Here is a 21,251-nt window from a genome sequence, read left to right as displayed (position 1 = left end):
GGGGGGGGTGAACGGATCTGAATACTTTTTTTGAATGCAATGTATGTAAGTATGAATTGGAAGTGGAAAGACAGCTCTCTGCTTAACCTGCACACTGATGTGAACACAAAGCCTATCTGAGACAAAAAATATGAAACACTGCACATTAATAAACAGAAACCTTTGATCCCTTATCTTAAAAAGATACCAAACACCTTTTTATAGAATCTCTAATCTATTTCAAATAATTGTGCTCCAACGTGTTCAGCAACTTAAAACAACTATGAGAAGCAAAGCAAGTCATACTTCACGTGAACTACAGAGCAACAGTCATAAAATCACACCGTGTTTTACAAGCAGAGGTCAAGTGAAAACACACACTGCTGACATTTAAATCTCAAGCAGGTGATAGTTTCACTAACTTTAGAAAGTGACAACTTAAGAGGGCGTCACTTTGTACTGTCACTATGTACACCAATTAGGTATACATGCAGTTTATAGTCCCAAATTTCAATACAATGTCCTTGATTTATTTATGAACCGGCAAAACCACTTGTGCTACCCTAACCTGTCTCAAATAAGACCCTTGTCATTTGGGACACTGAACTGCACGTATACCCACCAATTAAGCCCACTAAATACAACAATTTAATTTTTTTTAATCAATTTTAAATAGGATGACCTGTATTTAAATAAGTCACAAATCACATGACGGTATTTTGGTACAAAAATCAAAGTGTAGCACTAGCTGCAAGAAGATAATGCACAAGCACTAGTATGAATGTCATACAGTACCTCATGCTGTATGCCCCAGCTCCAAGCTCCTGCCCAATGCCCGAGAGACTCGCATCAAAGTCCTGGACCAGTCCGGACTCAATCACTTCATCAGTGAGAGGCAATTTCAGAGCCCACGCCATGGTGACGGTTTGGAGATCTCACAGAGTGCAGTTCCGGTTCAAACTTGCGCCAAGTTTCCAACAACCTTCCTATCTTTAGTGGAGAAAGTGAAATAAGACGTGTGTTGTTATTGAACGGAGCTCCAACTTTAAAACGGTTATAACAAGGTAACGTGCGGATGTTTAGTCGAAGGATATATTCAACAAAAACGAGGTTAACGGGTCAAATTAGCATTAGTTTGTGCAATTGACAGTAACAGGTTGTCATACTGATGAATGCACATTTCCTCTTGAGGTTAAACGGTATGCACGCTTGCTTTATGAAGCCGCGAAACTTATGTTCTGTTCGGATAAAAAAATAACTTGTGTTGAGTCACATTCTTTAGTTTTTACTCTTTTTTTATTTAGGCAGATAACGTAACAGAACAAAGAAAAACAATTGAAAAACGTATCATACCTTTGAGTGAGAGTGCAGCTAACACTGCGCCAGTTTCATGCCATCATGTCGCGCTCCTTCGCCCCAGCACCAGAACAAACATGACGAGCTAACTGCTACAAGCTCGTACAGCTTGCTTGCCAGCTAGCTTAGCAAGGATACAGCTAGCTATTCTTTGCCTCACCTATGAGGGATTCACGGATGTATTTCTGGTAGACGTATATATTCATCGAAAAATATCTAAATTAGTTCAGACTCCTAAATATATGTAATGAAATACGTCCTGCTTGTGTTTGTTTATCTAGCTTCTTCAGGGGAAAAATAAGCTTCCGTAACTTCCGTTTCTTCTTGGTCTTCTTCTTCTTTTAGGTTTCCGGCGGTGTAGACCTTGGTGTTGTCACTCCCCGATGTAAGTCGAGTGCATTTAAGTCGCGCATGCGTCATTTTGCAAAAAGTAGCATACTTCTTTAACTGTCTATAGTAGCATAAGAGATGCTAACGAGAAACTTCTGAAAAAAAGGACCTACTTAACCAACTTCATTCACTGCTGGCTACAAGTTTGCATCAAACACAACAAAGGCTGTCAGTTGAATGGTGTTTTGAGCTAACGTTAGCTAACAGTCATGGCTAGCTAAGACGTTTTACAAATGACTGCTAGGTTAGCCACAAGCTAACTATCAAACACAAGAAAGGCTGTCACTTGAACGGCGTTTTGAGCTAACGTTAGCAACCAAACAATAATAGATAGCTAAAAATGTTTTTGAAATGATTCCCAGCTTATGTTTTTGTTTGTAATGACAAAGGTATTATTTCATTGATATCATAAATTTCAGAATGACACGTTATGCCGTAAACCGTTAACATGATGAGCATGCGCAACTCAAATCTGCACTCGCCTCACATCGGGCAGTGACAGTGTAAACGCTGCTTAGCGTCAGAGCCACTGCCCCACCCTCCACAGGTCCATGTTTGAACTACATTCTTCCATACAGTCCTTTTTTTTGATACACAAATATACAATCAAACAAGTCATACTCACAAATCCACTTAAAAAATAGAGCATTTGCCTTGGGTAGATCATATAAACAAATCCTAGGAGCTTATACATGATAAAGCAACAAAAAGAAGAAATTAAAATAAGAGGAAATAAATAGAAGGGGCTATCTCAAATTAAGTCAAGAGTTGCAAGTAAATTAATCAATTCAAGGGCTTTTTTATCCTTAACCCATTTCAATGACTTACACAAAATATTAAACTCATTCTCCGCCGCAGGAAGCTGCCGTGACACACGCACAGAACGTGGAAGGTGTGTTGTTTTTAATTCTCGTCATGTGGCTGTTTGCCAGAAGACATATTTTGTGTCAAAAGAAGCTGCTTTTCCAACTGCTAACACACAAAATCTTTTCATGTCACACGATTTTTGAAACCTCTCAAACAGAGTGCAAAACTAAACACCAAATCCCCAAAACCATAAGCTATTTCTCCGCCTTTTAACTCAGTTTTCAATAGCATAAAACATTTTTTTTTTTTTTAACACTACAGGCAATTCTCTACCTAAGAAACAAAAATCTAACAGGAAGTGACTTGCTTTCCTTTTCCCAACACAACCAATCAAAATGCTACACTTATTCACCAGGTCACACACACACATTCCCCACATTTGTAAACACATTATGGCATAACTGAAGGAGGAGAGAGAGGGGCAGGAGAGATGGGATGACTACAAGGAGGAGGAGGAGAGCCATCGCTTATGTAATCAGGACAACACTTACTGTATTCATCATGTGATCAACCACGGATGAACCACAAACCTTCAGAAATAAGAACAGGTATGCATCTATCTAATAACTATTTCAGCATTATAAATCCATCAGACTTTGTCTTGCATCAAAATATCAACAGATTACTTTCACTCTAGAGCACTGTAAATGTTAAAGCTGGGAGGGTTCTGTAAAAAACTAAGTAACTAAAACACTCAATGTGCCTTTGAAACAAAACCATTTTAGCATAAAATCCTGTTATAAAAATCTGATTTTCAGTCTGCAGCTTCAAACTGTAGTTGTCATCTTTCCCATCAGATGGAGACATGTTGTCACATTTCAGAGCTCTGCTGCCTTTGAAGCATCCACAGCCATGTTTCTGCTAATCACTGACATATCACAGACAGTGGTGGAATCTAAAAAGTACATTTATTCCAGTATTAGGGGTGGGGGGGGGAATAATTGATTCTTAGATGCATCGTGATTCTCTATAGAATGATTTGATTCAGATAAGTTAAAGGGGTGGTTCAGAATTTTGGACATAGGACCTTATTTCCAAGTTAGCCAGGGTGTTTTTATCAGTGGAGACAGTTTTCAACACTTTTCATCCTTTCAGTAGCAGAGGTCGCTGGTGCTAGGCTAGCGCAAGTCAATAGTATCTGCTAGCCGCCCATTAAAAGCAGTCTTACCCACTCCACATTACACCAAAGGCAAATAAATTATAACGCCAGACTATCACGTAAATGTCTGTTGATAGAATAATGTTAGAAATAAAACTCCACTACAATGTTTCCAAAACATCTAGAGAGGGGGTTGTAAAATGGTTCGTCGTCCTTTACAGGTAGTCACTACCCAATGTGAGTCAAGTGTAGATGTGAGTTGCACATGCTCAGATTTCAAAGGTTTACAGGAAGACGTGTCATACTGATATTTGTGAAATCCATTTAAAACCTTGTTCGATGCATTTTCCCATAACTTCTGTAATTGTTTAAAAAATATCAAAGTTAAAATCGTCTCCTGGAGTGTCCAGTATGTCAGATTGTCCTCATCGCTTCCGTTCTCATTGGAAATATATCCAAAACAACAATAAGAAGTGGTTAATAAAAACCGCATTTATTTGATTTTTCTGACAGAAAGACAGATGGCATTCAACTTCTTATCGCCTTTTCTCACATTTTATGTGCTTTGCAAAAATCAAATGACTTAGAGCTGATATATGTTATTAGTTTAGATCTTCTTTTCTCTATTGATAATTTTATTAAACAATATTAAATATTGTTATCCCATATTGAGCATGAAGGAAAACACAATAAAGCATAACCTTTGCAATATTAATTATTTTGTATCGTTAAGCATATCCTGGATGTATATGTCAACTGCAATATAATAGGCCTATTTATTCAAAAGAAGAAAAATAACCTGCTGGACCATCAAATTCACCATGTAATTCACAAAATCAAAGAATGGGATTAATGCATATTAGGTTTTATATTTAATCTGCAGTATTTTACATTTCATCCGCATAAAAATTAAGTTAATCTTAGAGATAGATGTTAATGATTGCAATTTTGCCAGTACTGCTACATTTTGCAAAGCAAAGATTTCTTGCTGTTCAATAAACAGAAATGCAGAAATACATAAGTGAACCCTTGCACTGTACATAAACCATTCGTAACCCTTTTACTGTACTTTTCCTGCGGTCACTAAAGTGCAAAGAACTCTCGAAGAATTGGCAAACACAAAAAAAAAAACGCCGTAGTATTGTTCCTACAGGAAATAACTTCAGACTGCACATGCGAACACTCTTTAAACTTATTCACATTTAAAGTCGTAACACATTAAACCACAAAACACCTTCCTTGGCTGAACAGTTGATTACATTTTTTTTTTAATTCAGTAATTTGATTGATATTAGGCTTAGTAAGATTAGCTAGAGAATATGTTGCTTTCAGTATGTTTTTAGGCAACGAAAGAGTATTTCAAATTTCATAATTGGCCAATTAAGCTCCTCCTAAAATATACTTTATCTAACTTAAGATTTCAAAAATGCAGCAGAAACATTGTCAAGCCAGGGGAATAAAGACAGTGAATAAAGAGGAAAACACAAAGCACCCTCAAAGTATTAGAAGCACATTAAACAAGACATACTGTGGTGAATTCACACACATATAGTATGTGTATTTGCATGACCAGTAACCTACAAATGAAAAAAAATATTAAAAAAAGCTAAAATAGGTTTACAGTTGTTGCATCATAAGCAATAGCCGAAACTTTATTGTATTTAATAAAGTATACATTATTTTGATAAGAACCAGTTGTCCTTCAGAAATGAACCTCTCTATTGACAGCCCCGGGAGTGTGACACCTTTCACGCTTCTGAATAAAAATATCAAAGCCACACAAGAGGAAATTACTACAGATTTTAAGCTCATCTTTGTAGTTATGAAGAAATATCAAAATGATGATTGTCCTTAAACACTGCTGCGAAGTCAGGAGTCCATAGATAGCAAAGTTTGGCGTTAATTGGACAACTAATTCTGAGGAAAATAAGGTGATAAGCTATTTTAGTCTACAAATCTTATGCCTGTCAGAATAGTTAATTGTTCGCAAAGCTGCTCACGCAATAGAAATGCTACCTAAGTATGAAATAAATGAGCAGCAAGCATTTTGAAAACAGTTATGGTGCCAAAAGCATGTTATTTAAATACCAGCGTAATGTCACAGTTTGTGACAAAGTGACAATTATGTGACTAAAATCAATGTGACTCAATGCACTGTCACTTAATAGGATTCAGAAGGATAGCCTAGAAAACCACTGGTATAAAAGTTATTCAAATGTTTTAAATATGACATGTGTATTATCATCACTGTATATGATTAAAAAAGACCATGCAGTTTGATTTAGTACCCACCACAAAAGGAGTTGTGTACACATATACCGCTTCATAACACTATTATTATTAAATGACACACTTTTGTGTAATTTCCTTCCTTTTCTGAAAAAGTTCATATTCTTTAATAGAGTTTGTATTGTCTTCACAGCACAATTCCCATCTGTGTTGCTGTATTAAAGGTTCCTACTTCCAAAAAAAGAACAAAAGATCAGCGGCAAACCCTCCCAGATCGAGGTCGCTACGGAACCTGGAAGACGTTGATTTTGCTCGTGTTTTTCAGCGTCTGTCGCCGGTTGCAGAACCATACTCGCACCACCTCTCGGTCATAGTTTAGCTCTCTTGCAATTTCTGTAATCTCTTGGCCTGTCGGCAAGGCATTCTTCTCAAAGTAGGAGTTAAGGACTTCTATTGCCTGCGGTGTGAAACTAGTACGCCGCTTGCGTTTTTTGGACGGTTCACCGCCAACAAATTCCATCAGATTCTGCTGGCCTTTCTGGTTCCAGTGCTCGGCCTCAGCCAGCCACTTCTCCAACACCGGCTTTAGCTTCTGAGCACTCTTAGGCGTGATATCCAGCTTTTCAAACCTGCGGTAGGGAAAGAAAATTCAGTCTGAACTGTTTCACGACAACACACTTTAATCTCAATTTCCTCCCTATAAAAGGATTTGATTATTTGGGGTATTTTTCTGTATGATTCCACCTACTGTGGATTTTAGTTAAATCATTTTTTTTTATTGGAAATAAACAATATAAAAATATGTCACAAAACAATACAATTTATACTCACAGATCTCCTAAATTCTATGACGAATGTAGCTAAAGCAATGAAGATGTGTTTGAATTAAGTTACCTGAACACATTCACATGAATACATTCATTTAAGGATGTAATACATATAAATGTCATATACTGTATATGTTGCTGTGATACACTCACTCCACTAAGCACAATTGCACTGACATAATGAGAGTGCATAAGTAAATGTTGGCATGGGGTTGGCATGGGGGGCGTTAACTACATTCCACTTCTAAATGGTAATTTGTGTGCATGCAAATTGGGTCAGTCTATAGACATTTCAAATGCCCTGTGTACACGCTTTTATGAAGAGAGAAGAACATACAGTACATTACTGAGGAAAGCTTTCATGTGTAAGACAACATGAACAGGGGAGTAATTTACCTGCAAATGGCAGACTGGCTGTAGGCCGGACCCTCAGTTGCAGTCAGAGCCTGCCCTACTTGTGTCTGAGTAAGCCCCAAGGACAGCCGGCGGATCTTGAAATTCTTAGCAAACTCTCGAATCTCTTCCAGATTAATGCCTTCCTCGCTGCTGACTACCTGCTGGGGTTCTACAATTGCGAAGAGTCTGGTTAAAAATAACCACCTACTTAAAATGGATCTATGTTTGGATATGAGACGCGGGCGTACATACTGCTGACAAGCTGGCCCACTTTTGCAATGTCTCCACAGGTGATGGGTACCGTGGAGGAGAGCGTGGTGGCCGTCTTCAGTACAGACGGCTGCGGGGCGATGACAATTGGTGACTGACTGACAGTTGTTACCGAAGTCTGCAGGGGAACAAAGAAATTATATTCTTAGATGGCAAAATGGAAAAGTTTTATCATATTTAAATACCATCAGGAATAGTTAAATGATCCAGCAATTAGCTGCATCTATCCAAAGATTTAGCAGTTTGGTCTGTTTCAGCTTTCAGATGAGATACGATTCCTTAATTGTCATTTCTCAGCCCTAAAGGTGCTAACCAACCTGATAATTGGCCGTTGGACAGTCTGGCGAGGTCAGTGACTTGAGTCTGTTTTGGAGGGACCGGCGGCCATAATTTTGGCCGACCTGACATGCTCGGTTGGGAGGCGGGCGCCGCCGGCAGTCGGCAGAACAGGATGAGCGGGACTAGAGTCTCTCAAAAGCTGACAAAAATCTTTTCAACTGACCTTTGTCGATCTGAAATGAAGACAGATTCAGCAGCTGCACGGCCTATTTCTTGCTGGAGATGTTTTCAGAAACACGTTTTGGTGGACTATTTTAGTAAAATATGAGCTTGTATTGTGAACAAGGCGCATGACAGTCTGGCTTTGAATTTCTGGAGAAACCAGGCACACGTGAAGCGTTCGTCCAATCAGCTGCTGTCGGCAGTCAGCATCGCTTGGCTGTGTTCCGAGGCCAAATGAGGGAGGCAGTCAGTCCGACTGCCTTTTCTGCCAAAGCTCAGTCGTTGGGTTGGTGTGTTATGGCCTTTACACACTTTGAAACTAAATGTTTGGGCCACAGCGCAGCGGCCAGAGACCAACTACAGTTTTTTTTGCCACTGACAGAAGCATTGACTTAACACGCATGTTTGTGGTGGTGTGAGGAAACCATAGCACCCAGAAGAAACCCATGCAACCACACAGAAGGGCCCTGCCCAGAGACGGGATAGAACCCAGTACTCCGCAGTGTCTTTTTTCTGAGAGGCAACAGTGATTCCTTTTTCAAGTGTAAATTAAGGCTGCACAATTAATAAAATTTTAATCACAATCACGATTTTGGCTTCCCATGATCAAATTTGCGCCGGGCCACACTTCAGAAAATATTTTTTTTTAAAGCATTTTAGCCTTTTTAATCCAGTTATTACTGTAGCTAACGTTAACGTTACCTGCTGTGTGAAGTGTTATTAGTTAGCCTTGTTAATCCATTTCCTACTGTAGCTAACGTTAACGTTACCTACTGTGTAACATGTTATTAGTTAGCCTTGTTAATCCAGTTCCTACTGTAGCTAACGATAACGTTACCTGCTGTGTAACATTTTATTAGTTAGCCTTGTTAATCCAGTTCCTACTGTAGCTAACGTTAACGTTACCTGCTGTGTAACATGTTATTAGTTAGCCTTGTTAATCCAGTTCTTACTGTAGCTAGCGTTAATGTCACCTGCTGCGTAGCGTGTTATTAGTTAGCCTTGTTAATCAAGTTCTTACTGTTGATCTTTTGTCCGGTAGATAACGGGCATACAACAAACAACTTCAACATAAGAGGAATGTAGCACAATACGGATGTAAAGGCAGTTATAAATAGCCTATGTGACAATAATATTTCTTCTGGTTAAAATCAACAAATAATCGTGATAATTAATCGTGATCGCAATATTGATAAAAATAATCGTGATTATCATTTTGGTCATAATCGTGCAGCCCTTGTGTAAATGCAGCAAGGTTATTGTTGTTTACCTGTGTGACAGCTTTGGTAAGTGTTGGAAGAGCAGCGGGTTTGGGCAGAACCGCAGCAGCAGAGGTTGCAACTGCAGACCCATTCCCTAGCGTGGCAATGATCTGGCCCTGGGCATTGAAAAGCAGCTGTGGGGTGACAGCCTGGACCTGGAGCCCCTGGACTCCCTGGAGCCCCTGGACTCCCTGGAGCCCCTGAAGACCCTGGAGCCCCTGGAGGCCCTGAAGACCCTGGAGTCCCTGGAGGCCCTGGAGGCCCTGGAGGGGAAGGGTGTGTGTCGCTGCCCCTCCAGCCAATGAGGCTGGGTTAAACAATAGCGGGAGGGTTCCTATGACCTGGAAACATGGTTTGAATTTAAAAGAAATACAAACAAATAATTGAATGTGAATCTCTGCTACACAACCCACCATCAAAAAATTCAGCAACCTGTCAAGTACATCCTATCTTTTGGATTCAAATCATGTCTTTTAAAAGTAAACACTGCACCACAAACTGCAATAATGGTTGAATTGAGTAATGGAACTGTTAGAGGACAAATCTGTTTTCACAAAATTTGTCTAATTCTCCACTGACTTGAAATAGCACTGCTGATTGATTTAAACTAGAAGATGGGTTTTTTATTTCCCCCCGACAGACACAAAAGCAGTGCCACTGTCCTTGGAGAGATTGTGATTCAGGATCATGTCCAAAACATGTTAATGGCACTATGTGAGGAGAACGTGTGAGATGTGTTCAGTCAATCAAAGTCTAAGAGCCATATCTTGCACCCGGCACCCATGGGAGTGCTGGTCTTACGGGGAGGTGTGTTCAGGTGCATTCTTGCCGTGTTGCTGCTGTATTTAGAGGCAGGGGAAAGTGATTGCGCCACTGACTAACAAAAATCGTGTCCAAATTCAATAACGCAGCATTTCATTGTTATTTTCACAGAGCATTAGTAAAATGTGACTAGGCTCGTGTACAGCTCGCACACACTATGCAATGCAGCAAGGTACAAACGCGCCTGACTTTTAAAGGTGCCCTGCCACAAGTACTTAATTACTTTTGTAATGTCTAAAGTTCTACTATGGACTCTGTAACATTTTTTGTGGAAAAAATGCCTTGGTTACCTTGTTTCAAGTCATTCTAGTGTGGTGTAGAAAGCCTGCAAGAAGACTCAGCTCGATTTGTGCCAGTTCTCATTCATATTCAATGAGCTAAGCTGCTTGACTTTGAGCTAGCCAATAAGAGCCTGGCTATCAGCATCCTTTACCCAGCTCAACTGGGCAAGCTCATGAATAGTAATGAGCTCAGGCAACATGACATCAGACTCTTGTTATTGGCCTGATTTCTCCTCTTATTTCTTTTCAGTGGCTAGAGCTGACAGAGGAGGTAGCCGTTCATTTTCACATTCTCGACATAACACAAACACATATGGACCTGGCATATTTCAAAAAATGCAAGTGGGAAATGGCCCTCTGATTGGTTTATTGCATGTTACGCCCAAAATACAATATGATTAATAAGTATAACCCTTTTGAACCATGTGCCTGGCAAAAATGGATTTGTACATGCCCTAAATGAACAAATCAGGCACTCCACCTTGTGCACTTAGAGCGTTACAATAGGACCCTAGAAGTCTTTTTGGCTAATACTGTAATACACTACCAAGGAAGAGATGATATTATTTTTTCATATTTAAAGCATCTTTCCTTTAGCATAAAGTACAAAGTAGAGAGCGTGAGGGCGGTTGGGAGGAGGTGCACAAGACATCATAGTTCCAATCCAAACTCCAAATTATAACATCACATAACATTGTAGAAACTGAGTGGCGTTATTTGATGACACCCACCTGTCCCTGGGCATTTGTGATGATCTGGCTGGTGATGCCAGCCATGTTGGACATGGCACTGGTGATGATGGGAGTGGAGGTGAGGGAACTGAGGAACTGGGGCTGAGCTCCCAAAGAAGAAGCATTGATCTGAGCAGAAAAAAACACAACGTGTGTCAATAGCACAGAAAAATTATTTGCACGACTCACACAACATAAACAGTACAGAAAGTGTGAACAGGCAGCGTTCTTACAATGGCAGGATTGATGGAGAGTCCTGCAGTCTGGAGTGCTGCTAAGGATATGTTGGACTGAGAGACAGTAGTGGCGGCCGCGGAGGCCTGGGCTGCCGCCACCTGAGCAGCGGTGACCTGTGCATTGGTCACCTGTGTTGGCTGAGACGTCACCTGCACCTGCTGCATGGAAGCGGTTTGCGGCTGGAACATTGTCTGGGCATTTGTCTGCAGTTGGGGCTGAACAGAGTTCAGGACTGTCGCAGCTGAGTAAAAGGTCAAGAGTTTGCACCTTGTTATTTGCTGTAGTTCAGTGTCACAATAAAGACTCAAAACATTTTCACAAGACTCAGAGACTACAGCCACGGTAGCGTCTCTGAAGCTGTACTAGGGCACACCGGTGTTTTGAGCTAAATGCTACCGTCAGCATGCTAACCAGCTCACAGTGACAACGCTAACATAATGATGTTCAGCAGGTGTAATGTTTACCAAGTTCACCATGTAAGTTTATTGTGTTAGCATGCTAGCATTTGCCCCTGGCAGTGGCGGCGGCAGGATTTTAGTTTACAGGAAACACGTTAACACAATCATCATGGCAGCTTTCATATAGAAGCTTTTCACAAAAGAGTCATGCTGAAGGCCAAAGACACCCCAAAAAAATTGTAAAATTTCTGGGCTAAAAATAAACCAATGTCCAGTGCACTGCATAATTTTGGATTTGGCAATCTATTTATTCACAGTTGCATATAGGCTACACATGCTTACTGCTCACTAGCGGGCCAGACCTGCCCCGCCGCCCTCTGCTCCACCAAACACCAGCATGCACACTGAACGTGCCATGCATAACCATGATTGGCAGGGAGATGGGAGATTTCAGCCCCATTCAGCCTCTCAATATGAGAGGCTGAATGGGGAGCACACATACACAGAGAGTTTGTGTCTTACCTTGGAGTCCAGCAAAGGGCAGTTTGAGGAGATTTCCGGCCGTGTTAGCTGCTGTGAAGCCGGGGATAGTAGCTACATTGGTGGTAGGCAAGGTGAGAACAGCCAGACCACCCTGGCCGCCAATGGAGCCTGCCATACTCAGGGGAATGAGCAAGGGCTGCCCCAGGGATCCAGTCTGGGCCATCATACCAGTCATCAGAGTAGCCAAACTTTCCTGGGTCAGCACCTAATGTAGTATAATAAAAGAGTTGGGACTGGGATCAACAGAGTATTGTTTATTTCAGACAATATTTGTCTATTTTAACTTGCATTCTGGTGTTTTTAGAGGGGTCATTTTACTGATAACAGTAATAAATGTGTCATTGCATTGCACTCAAAAATGCTACATTTCTCCACTTCACTATTGAGGTTTTTTTTTTTTTTTTTTTTTTTTACATATTGGGTATTTGATGTTTTATTGTTGCAGCAGTGTGGTTTGATTTTTCTACAGCTGCTGGGGGGGAAAATGCTTTGCCTGAGGCTGTGTGATCAGGTGTTTGGGATGATATGCATCCCTGAGCGCTTGTTAATTTCTGTCCCTGGTTTCAAGACAAACGAATAAAACACGAAAACTATTGACTCCAACATTATGACTTATGATGACTATGTAGTCAGTGTGTGAGTTCCCAGCCATACCTGCGGACAGCCTTGTACAGTGATGGGCATGGCGGCCTGCGGCTGCGACAGGGACAGACTGACGGGAACAGCGGGAGTCAGCGTTTGGACAGCAGGGGCAGGAGGCTCTACAGACACCACATGCTGCTCGCCCAGCACTGCAGGAGCACAGCCACGGTTGGGTCTTACTGACATTTGAAGTTGTTTTCACAGCTTCCATTAACATTTCAGTTCACCTGTGTCATGTATATGAATGAATAATAAGTCATCTGTTATTCGTCATTATCTAGTATGACCGTGGGTTACCTACTACCCCAGTGCTCTGGGGCACGTCCTGGGTGCTGCCAGCCTCAGGTTGCTCTGCAGGCCGAGCCGCTCCCTCCTCAGCTCTGGCTTCACTCTTCACATCCGGTACGGATGGTGGCAGGGTCGCATCGACTTCTACCTCTAGCACACGAATCGTCTCGTGGCCAGACATCACAATGACCTGCACAGCAATTAGGAGTAAAAGCTGCCATAACTCATATGCAAAATAAACTGCACTACACTATTCTATTTTGTATTCAGGGTTCTACAATTTTACAATAGATAAATTAGCTATAATTGTGCTATTAATTTGTGAAACACCTACGAAAAAAAAAAAGGTAATATGTTAAAAGTCTCACTTGATCTAGCACCTAAAGTGTCACAAAAATAGCCAATAACTGAATTTAGTATTTCTCTACTTCATCAACTCCCCCTTCAGCTAGTTAGTTTTAGCTGTTAGATACAATGACCCAAACCAAACAAGAAAAAGAAACACAAATGAAAAGCACAAGAAGGCACGGGTGTACAAAAAACAATAAGAGCTTTTGTCAAAGCTCCTCTCCACGGCGTGTCTTTTCTTTGCTGACTACATAGACAGAGAAAAACCACTATCCCTCAAAAGCATGCAGTCGCAGGAATTATTAGGCAATAAAACAAACACAAAAGTGGGTCCTGTTTTCAATGGACTTCTGCGGTTAATCATTCCATTGTGATTATGGTGTGTTGACACATGGAGGGTGGCAGGCGCAAACAGCAGCACAGAATTTGAGGCCAACATAGGTTTTCTGGGTTAGGCTAAGTTCAGAGTGGGTATATTTGGAAGAGAAGGCCGTTCATTGTGCTTTAACACACAGGTGAGTGTTACCTGCTCATTGACAGTAAGTGGGGCATCTTTGGCAGGGGGGTCCTTGGAGTTCATGGCTCACTGCACCACCACAGTCACTGTCTTCCTGACATTCTGGGTGAACAAACATTGTTATTATTATGGTATCATTATAACAAAATTTCTGATCTAGTGTCTGATCTAGTGTCTGAGTACTTAATGTTTTTGCAATTCAAACTAAATCTGAGGTTACATGAGGGTGACCCCTGTTAGCACAGTATGTCCACTATCTGGGCAAATGCTAGAACCACATTCAGAGGGCTGTTTTTTTTTGTTATTCATACTTATTTCTGTCATTGCAGGACCCGACTATTTGGAGGGGCCTATAAACAGGCCAGGGTGTGTTCCCTTCTAGTGCAGAGAACGTAATGAAACACGCTGATCGTGGCCATGAAGTGGTTACATTTCTTTTATCGCAGATCCAAAAATGGGATTCAAGATGGTGCATATCCCGCTGCAATGCCCTGTTAGGAATGGGGATCTGTCAAAACTTCATCGGGGTTGATGAGCTCCCCACCCCCATCCTGGCCAATAAAAGTCTCGCCGCGTCGGCCACTTTTCAACACCAGCATAACCACCAAGTCCAGGCGACAGAAATCACCTCTACCCATGCCTAGAGGGCGAATATTATGTATTTCCCTCTCTTTATCATAAATATATAAATTATGCTAATTACGAACATTGCATATTAACCAAAACTCATTTCCTCTCGCCATTTCGCTGCTATGCGCGAGCAGCAGACTCGACTGGACTCCGGGTAAAATGTCCAACTTACCGCGTAAATGGAGCTTATTTTCTGTAATCCCCCGCTTTTATAAAGGTCCTTGTCACAGTTTGTTTCAGTCACACCTAATTAAAAATTCATCTCAGCTTCCAGACAGGCGCTGTGACTGCACACAAAAGAGGTATTTGCATTGATAAGGAGGGTTGCAATGTTAGGATCTCCTCTCTCTTAATATTTAATGACGATGCCCTTTCTGCAACAGTTCAGATAATAAAAAATCCATCAGGGGTCTCACAAAAGCCTATCTGAGCTGTAAAGTCGGACAAAATTGCCACAAAATTGGCTTTTTGCACTACGTCATGAACATAATTTATGCAAGGCAAAAATCTTACATTGAAAAATGTCTGCTTCGACTTGCGAGGCGCCATGGTTCTCTTAAAGGGGAAGTAGCGCAAATAAAAGCCGAGGAAAGAGCATTGACAGTGAAATAATAGATAGCTTAAATTAACATTGTGCTGCTACACGAATAGTTGCCCGGTTACTGCTCTTCATGGATGTTAATATTGCGGCGATATTTTTTGTTGTTGATATATAATCATCATTCTTGTGCATAATGACTGAAGGAAAATGAAAGAATACAGCTAAAACAGGCTGTTAAGTTCAGAAAATGACCACGTAATGCAGCCTTTAAAACCAGGAAAAAAATAACACTTTTGTCATATTACAATATTACGATATCCAAAATGTAATAGTCTCATACATGGATATAATATCGATTTATTGCCCAGTCGTATTTACTTCTATGAATTAGTACTGCTCAATGGCTTTGCAGATTGCAGAACTATGTTTGTGTCTACTCTAGGCCTACTGTGGAAAAGGCATCCTTTTCTTTTTGATGGCCTGCTATTTTGATTTTGTTTTTAATAGAGTAGCCAAGGACTTCCATCTCCCTAACAACTTGACTTTGTAGTAGTGTCACAACTGCTGTTCCGGGATGCGTTTTGTTAAGTTAGTTAAGTGCAAATAAATGTATTTCTGACTGGATGGAAAGTTTTATCAACCCAGAACCTCAACATCAGAAGTCACAAGTTCACCTCCAGTCCCTGAACGCCTCTGTTTCTAACGGTAGAGGGCGCGCGCATTTAAAACACCGAGTGCCTCGAACCACAGATAGAGAACGCCTGACGTCACCACTTCCACAACAACAAGAAGCTGAAAAACAAGGAAGTGAATGATTGTGAAGCCGTAACCTGTTATAAGGCCGTGACAAGATACGCAGAGCTCCGTCTAATCAGATATTCCTCAGCCTCCGGATCAATCCAGAAAAATGAACAACAAAGGTATTTATCCAGACCCCGGTTAGGTAATTAGTCAGCTGTCCGTTTTACGGCGCTGACGATGTAACTACAGATGAAGAGCTGTCGTTAGCGTTACATCTGAAGCGGACTTCACGTTTAGCTAGCTACGTAACTGTTACATGACAATAAACTGACGTTTGCTGGCTAACCGTGTAGCACACACGTTGATTCGGGGCATATAGTTTATTATAAGATATTTTAGATGTAAATAATAAATGCCTAAATTTACTGTCAGTCACCTTATATCACCACAGCATTAGCTAGTGGCCAGGTCACATATTTTCGGTTAGCTAGCATCACTCAACACAGGCAGATTTGACTGTTTTGGTTAAACGTTAGATGCGTTAAAATCTAAACGTGTATCCACAATTCGAATACTAGCCCAATGTTTTATTGTTATTTTGCACAACATAGCATGTGTGGAAGTATATTTCTATGTAACGGTACATACATTGTGTAATTTTTTTTTTCTCCGCTAAATGCCCCTCATTGGAACAGATCTTTTGTTGCTTTCAGGGTTTGTAGTGCACAAGTAGGCCTGCGATTACCGATTATTTTTTATTATCGATTAATCTACCGATGATTTCCTCAACTCTGTGTAGATGTTAGACGTTTGTCTTGATGCATTTTATGTTTTTGAAAGACGTTTGTTCCTGAAATAACTAGCATTTAAGCAGTATTTTTAATACTTTAGTTCATAGTTTTGTCTTTAGAGATTTTTTGGAAAACCCTTGAAAGGAAGAAAACCTTCTTTATTTTTTTTACCCTTTTTGTATAAAAACACATTTTACTTATGGGCTGTACTAAAGTTGTTAATATTAAAATAAGATATATTTCTATTACTGTTAAAAATGTGGTCTAACTACATAGTAAACATACACTTTTTGTGACAGACTGCTTCTGATAAACTCCCGACCTCTAGAAATTCTTGTTTAGAGTTGTAATAATTCAACACAGTGCCCCAAAAAAGCTGCTAAGACTTAAAGAAAACCAGTTGCTGAAAGTACAACGTTGTTTTGCAGGTTCATATCAACAGCAGGCTGTGTACCCTCAGCAGAGCTCTGCACCTGTATACCCCCCTGCTATGCAAATGTCTCCTCAGGCCCCTCCTTACACAGACACACCACCTGCATATTCTGAGGTAACTATTCCATTTATGTCAAAATAATAAAACAATACTCTCGGTGAACGGTTCTGACTTTCTATCTCTGTTGTCTGCAGATATACCAGCCCAGATATGTGCTTCCACATCAGGTGCCCGGTCAGGTGGCACAGATGTCCTCTCACTACCCTGGTGCTCAGATGTTTATGCCCATGCAACATATGCCTGTTGGGCAAATGGGCCAGAATGTCCCCATGGCTTACTATCCCATGGGAGCCATGTACCCCCATGGTTCAACAGTGATGGTGGATAGCAGCTATGATGCTGGTGCTCGCTTCACAGCAGGCAGCGGCGTTTCCATTCCAGTGAGTACTCACCTAGTCTAATTTTTTTTTTTTAAAGGAGATGACTTTATTGCAGTATTGTATAAAATCCAAAGTTGATCAGCTCTCTTAAGTGTTTGTGCCCGTTTCTCCCATTTTCTAGCCCCCACCTCCTGGACATCCCCCCAATGCAGCTCAGCTGGCTGCCATGCAGGGTGCCAATGTTGTAATGGCACAGCGCAAGAATAACTTCTTCCTGGGTGGATCCAGTGGAGGTTATACCATCTGGTAACAGCAACTCTTCAACTCCTCCTTCATGCCTAAACCGTGTCCCCGTCCCAAATGATGCCCCAGTTCTTCCCCCATCCCCATACGCCTCCCTCTTCAGGCTGCTTGGTCATGCCACAATACTGATATCACCTAACGGAATGTAATATTGTAGAGCCCTTGTGAAAAGGTACAGTACTCCACTTCTGACCTAGAGATCAAATGATGAATGCTACTGCCCGAGGAGGACAAATGCAACTTTCTTAATGTCGCAGAATTCATTCCATAATTCTCCATTGGGTCTAACCCTCTTTGGTCATTCCAGATTGGACCTCTTTCAGGCATCTGTAGTAGTTCAAGAGACCTGGTCTCATTTGATCGAATGGATCGCAAATTACCTTGAGATGTTCTTGTATACCTGTAAAAGCTACATTAATAAAACATTGAAATATCAGACCCGCATCATATAGTTTAGCTGCTTTATGGTGAAAGTGAAATGCAGTTAAAGTTGCAGTAAAAGCGCAAAAAAAATAAATTATCCATTTGTCTTTTTTTTGGAAAACTTTTAGTGTAGTTAAAATTGGTAGATGTGTAATAGTTTCATGTAAATACCAGTATGACCATGAGAAATTACATCTCAACTATACAAAAAAAAAAGTGGCATCTTGGATGCTTTTAGCTAGTCTAGAACTGTCTTGTCCTTTGCACAGTATCCAAAATATTACCGCTAATTTGTCGTACAGTCTTAACAGATTGTTACATTTTAAATCACTTGTAAATTTAGATAAATGAAACAGACGCAAATAATTAAAGAAAAGATTTCATGCAATATCCAAAGTGGTTTACTGTACCTTGTTGGGCAATTTGTAGATGAACATAGTCAAGTGCCAAAGAGCACTGGGGATAGCCCAAATTTTAAGCAAATTTACTTCAGTAAACTTAAAGGAAAGAAATTTAAGAAAATCCAAATAGTAAGTTGAATGGGAAGCGTGGTTGGTGTAACATTTTAGCATTTAGCAGTCTCCTGTTTTTATTTCACAGTCGGATACCCAGAGTTTATACACTAATGTTTTATTGTACAGACTACAAGAACTATCCTCCGCTGTTTTTTCTCTGTCTTTTCACACCGTATCGTTTGGTATCATTAAACCGATTTCTAAAGTATTTATTCACAGTAGAAAAATGTCACCTTTGTGATAGCATTAGTTTCTTGTCAACGTTTTTCAAAAGGTTGAGGAGACTTTAATAAATATTTCAGTGTTTCTTTTTTTTCCCTTCATTACTTTTCCACATTTACATGACTAGTTAGGCTAATACGTCTGTTAGTATAACCAATGAGCTGGTTGTACCAAAGATTTGGTCTACAATGTACTTCTGTTTGGTTGGGACTTGGAATTTGAAATGTCACAATTTGGAGAAAAAAAAAGAAAACATATCATTGAATAAGCAGGTATGAGATTGTTGGTACAAGACCTTCATTCTACCATGACTGCAGTTATTAATGTGTTAACGTCACTTTATGTGAGTCAATCACCTCTTTAAGTTGTTGCATACTTTTGCACCTTTTTCTATGTAAAAAAATTTGATTAAATACTTTTTATCTGTCATGCACTGCAAAGCAAATCTGAGAGGTTGCAGACAAGGGGCTACTTTTTTTTGGTTTTGGTTTTCATAACTTTTTAAAGAAAGCTGTGAGAATTTTTTTTAGATTTAGTAAATGCATCTAGCCTAGTCCATTAAAAACAATGTCTAGGGGTTTAGTAGTAGCCAGAAAGTGTATGCAAACATGCAAAGAGGCTATATCACTGTCAGCATAATTGTTCATTTCCACGACATTTTTGTGCCGCTAATTAAACTTTAGAATCTTTCCACAATACGTTTTCATGCAAACTTAAAATAAAAAATAAAAAGGTATCTGAAAACTAGGTAAGTCAGCATGGATACCACAAACGTATATTTGTAGATATTCTTCATTTTGGCGTCTGGCAGAGTCAATGTGTCACTGGGTATCCGACACAACGTATCAAGTTTTAACAGCTGTGGCCACCAGAAAACAAATGCTGTCGACCAACTTTCAGTGATTTCGGGGTTGAATGGGAGAGACCAGCTGTCTGGGAACACGCTTCGTTCATCAGAACTCGTCACAGCGGCTCACACACCGAGCTACTCCACTCAGACGTGTCACTCGAGTGTTTTTTTTAAATTGGCTCAATGTTCAACGTTCTCACTCGTGCTGTCGTTTCGTACAGTTCTGCTGGGGGAAGAGGCCACAGCTATCAAAACTTAAAAGAAAAAATAGCTTAATACAGTGTTTTTCTCTTTTTATTCCATCTCTGCTCCAACTGTTTCGGTGGCTCTGTCCCAGCAATATGAAGTACTGTAAACTACAGCTGACCAGTAGATGCTATGCCAACCACAGCCAGCAAATGGATTACTCTTTGTTGAAGGATTATGGACATATATAGTTCAGGGATTCTCTTTACAATATTTTGTAAAATAGATGTATGTACTAAAGTGATGTGATAGACTTTGGTACATGTTCGATCTTTTAAGATTACTAAAGGAGATGAGTGTCAAAGGTGGGGTACTTTGAAAAAAAAGAAGAAAAAAAAAAAGATCTTAGGTGCACTTAACTTTTTTATACTAAACTTAAAATTTAAAATGTAAGTTTAGAATAAAGGTTATTTTGGAAATTTGAAATGCTGCATGATTGTTTAATTTGATTTACATATACAATGTACTAGAACAGGGCCGGGTTTGTTTTTTTATTTCAAGACTGTGACCTTAGATGACATCTGGGGATTTGGTTACTGTTTTGTTGTGATTATAGCTTAAATGTTGTCTTTCCCTGGCCGGACTGCATCACAGGTAATGGATCGTTTCACCAACTTACTTGATTGTTTGAGTGGATGCTTCTACTTGCTTGGCCTTCATACCTATATCACTAAAGATTTTTTGTCATAACTAATTATCACCCACCTTAGTTTAGTATCCATACTGTATGAACGAATCAATAACCAAAATATTGTCACTTTGATATAAAAAAGGTATTGAGTCAAATACGGATCTGTATTTTTGTCCCGATCACCTCCCATCACACGAGTCGCCAGTTTTACCGCAATTTAATCCAACAACCCACAATAAATCACACCTGTAATAAGCTTATTAAATTCAGTTCTTGTTGATAGTCAGATTTTAATTCACATCTATTGTTGGTCATCTATTAATTATTAATTAATTTTTTTTTTTTCTTCCTAAAAATCAACAAATACTGAACATAAGCTTCATTATTCTGTGTTGCATGGGGTAATATTGGATGTCGTGTCCAACAAACTCAATGCAATGTGCTTTACAATCTCTAAAACATTTCAACTCTTTGTGCATTGATCATCCATTCAAAGTCAGATTGTGGGCTTCGGACATTGCTTATTTCGAAATGCATTACACACCACTGTACGCTGTCACAC

The 21,251-nt window shown here is 40.0% G+C and overlaps 3 protein-coding genes across 7 annotated transcripts in view; 1 reads left to right on the top strand and 2 right to left on the bottom strand.

Annotated features, from left to right (window-relative positions):
• The window catches only part of tfcp2 (transcription factor CP2), an 11,136-nt gene extending 9,443 nt beyond the window's left edge, over positions 1-1,693 (bottom strand). The window contains exons 1-2 of the mRNA XM_034877760.1: positions 1,333-1,693; positions 775-969 (exon numbers count right to left, since the gene is read on the bottom strand). Of these exons, the coding sequence (XP_034733651.1) occupies positions 775-896 (122 nt within the window). The 5' untranslated portion in view covers positions 897-969; positions 1,333-1,693. The remainder of the gene's footprint in view (positions 1-774; positions 970-1,332) is intronic.
• Positions 1,694-4,165: 2,472 nt separating this feature from the next.
• Positions 4,166-15,184, bottom strand: pou6f1 (POU class 6 homeobox 1). Of its 5 annotated transcripts, XM_034877756.1 has the most exons (12): positions 14,786-15,184; positions 13,993-14,085; positions 13,128-13,308; positions 12,843-12,979; positions 12,168-12,393; positions 11,244-11,488; positions 11,011-11,139; positions 9,185-9,517; positions 7,396-7,531; positions 7,144-7,312; positions 6,752-6,765; positions 6,447-6,549 (listed from the first exon to the last, which is right to left on the bottom strand). In XM_034877756.1, the coding sequence occupies exons 2-11, from the start codon at positions 14,044-14,046 to the stop codon at positions 6,759-6,761; spliced, it is 1,617 nt and encodes a 538-aa protein (XP_034733647.1). In that variant the 5' UTR covers positions 14,047-14,085; positions 14,786-15,184; the 3' UTR covers positions 6,447-6,549; positions 6,752-6,758. The 5 variants fall into 5 exon arrangements, with proteins under 5 accessions (XP_034733644.1, XP_034733645.1, XP_034733646.1 ...); XM_034877753.1 differs by lacking the exon at positions 6,752-6,765 and having other exon boundaries at positions 4,166-6,549; XM_034877754.1 differs by lacking the exons at positions 6,752-6,765; positions 14,786-15,184 and adding an exon at positions 14,295-14,610 and having other exon boundaries at positions 4,166-6,549.
• Positions 15,185-15,816: 632 nt separating this feature from the next.
• Positions 15,817-20,480, top strand: dazap2 (DAZ associated protein 2). The gene is made up of 4 exons (XM_034877763.1): positions 15,817-16,074; positions 17,115-17,233; positions 17,314-17,559; positions 17,681-20,480. Exons 1-4 carry the CDS (start codon positions 16,062-16,064, stop codon positions 17,807-17,809), a joined length of 507 nt encoding a protein of 168 aa, XP_034733654.1. The 5' UTR covers positions 15,817-16,061; the 3' UTR covers positions 17,810-20,480.
• The last annotated feature ends 771 nt before the right edge of the window (positions 20,481-21,251 follow it).

The sequence above is a fragment of the Etheostoma cragini genome, chromosome 7 (assembly GCF_013103735.1).
Source record: "Etheostoma cragini isolate CJK2018 chromosome 7, CSU_Ecrag_1.0, whole genome shotgun sequence".
Lineage (NCBI taxonomy): Eukaryota > Metazoa > Chordata > Actinopteri > Perciformes > Percidae > Etheostoma > Etheostoma cragini.
This window is presented reverse-complemented; position numbering and strand designations above follow the sequence as displayed.

What these genes read in the sequence shown, in the direction of transcription:
- pou6f1 (XM_034877753.1), bottom strand. Translation starts at nt 14,046, where the DNA reads ATGAACTCCAAGGACCCCCCTGCCAAAGATGCCCCACTTACTGTCAAT. An exon ending in CTGTACAAGGCTGTCCGCAG is followed by an intron (nt 12,394 to 12,842) that starts GTATGGCTGGGA and finishes ATACTACATTAG; the next exon opens with GTGCTGACCCAGGAAAGTTT. An exon ending in GCCCTTTGCTGGACTCCAAG is followed by an intron (nt 11,489 to 12,167) that starts GTAAGACACAAA and finishes CCTTTTACTCAG; the next exon opens with CTGCGACAGTCCTGAACTCT.
- dazap2 (XM_034877763.1), top strand. An exon ending in CACCACCTGCATATTCTGAG is followed by an intron (nt 17,234 to 17,313) that starts GTAACTATTCCA and finishes TGTTGTCTGCAG; the next exon opens with ATATACCAGCCCAGATATGT. An exon ending in GCAGCGGCGTTTCCATTCCA is followed by an intron (nt 17,560 to 17,680) that starts GTGAGTACTCAC and finishes CCCATTTTCTAG; the next exon opens with CCCCCACCTCCTGGACATCC.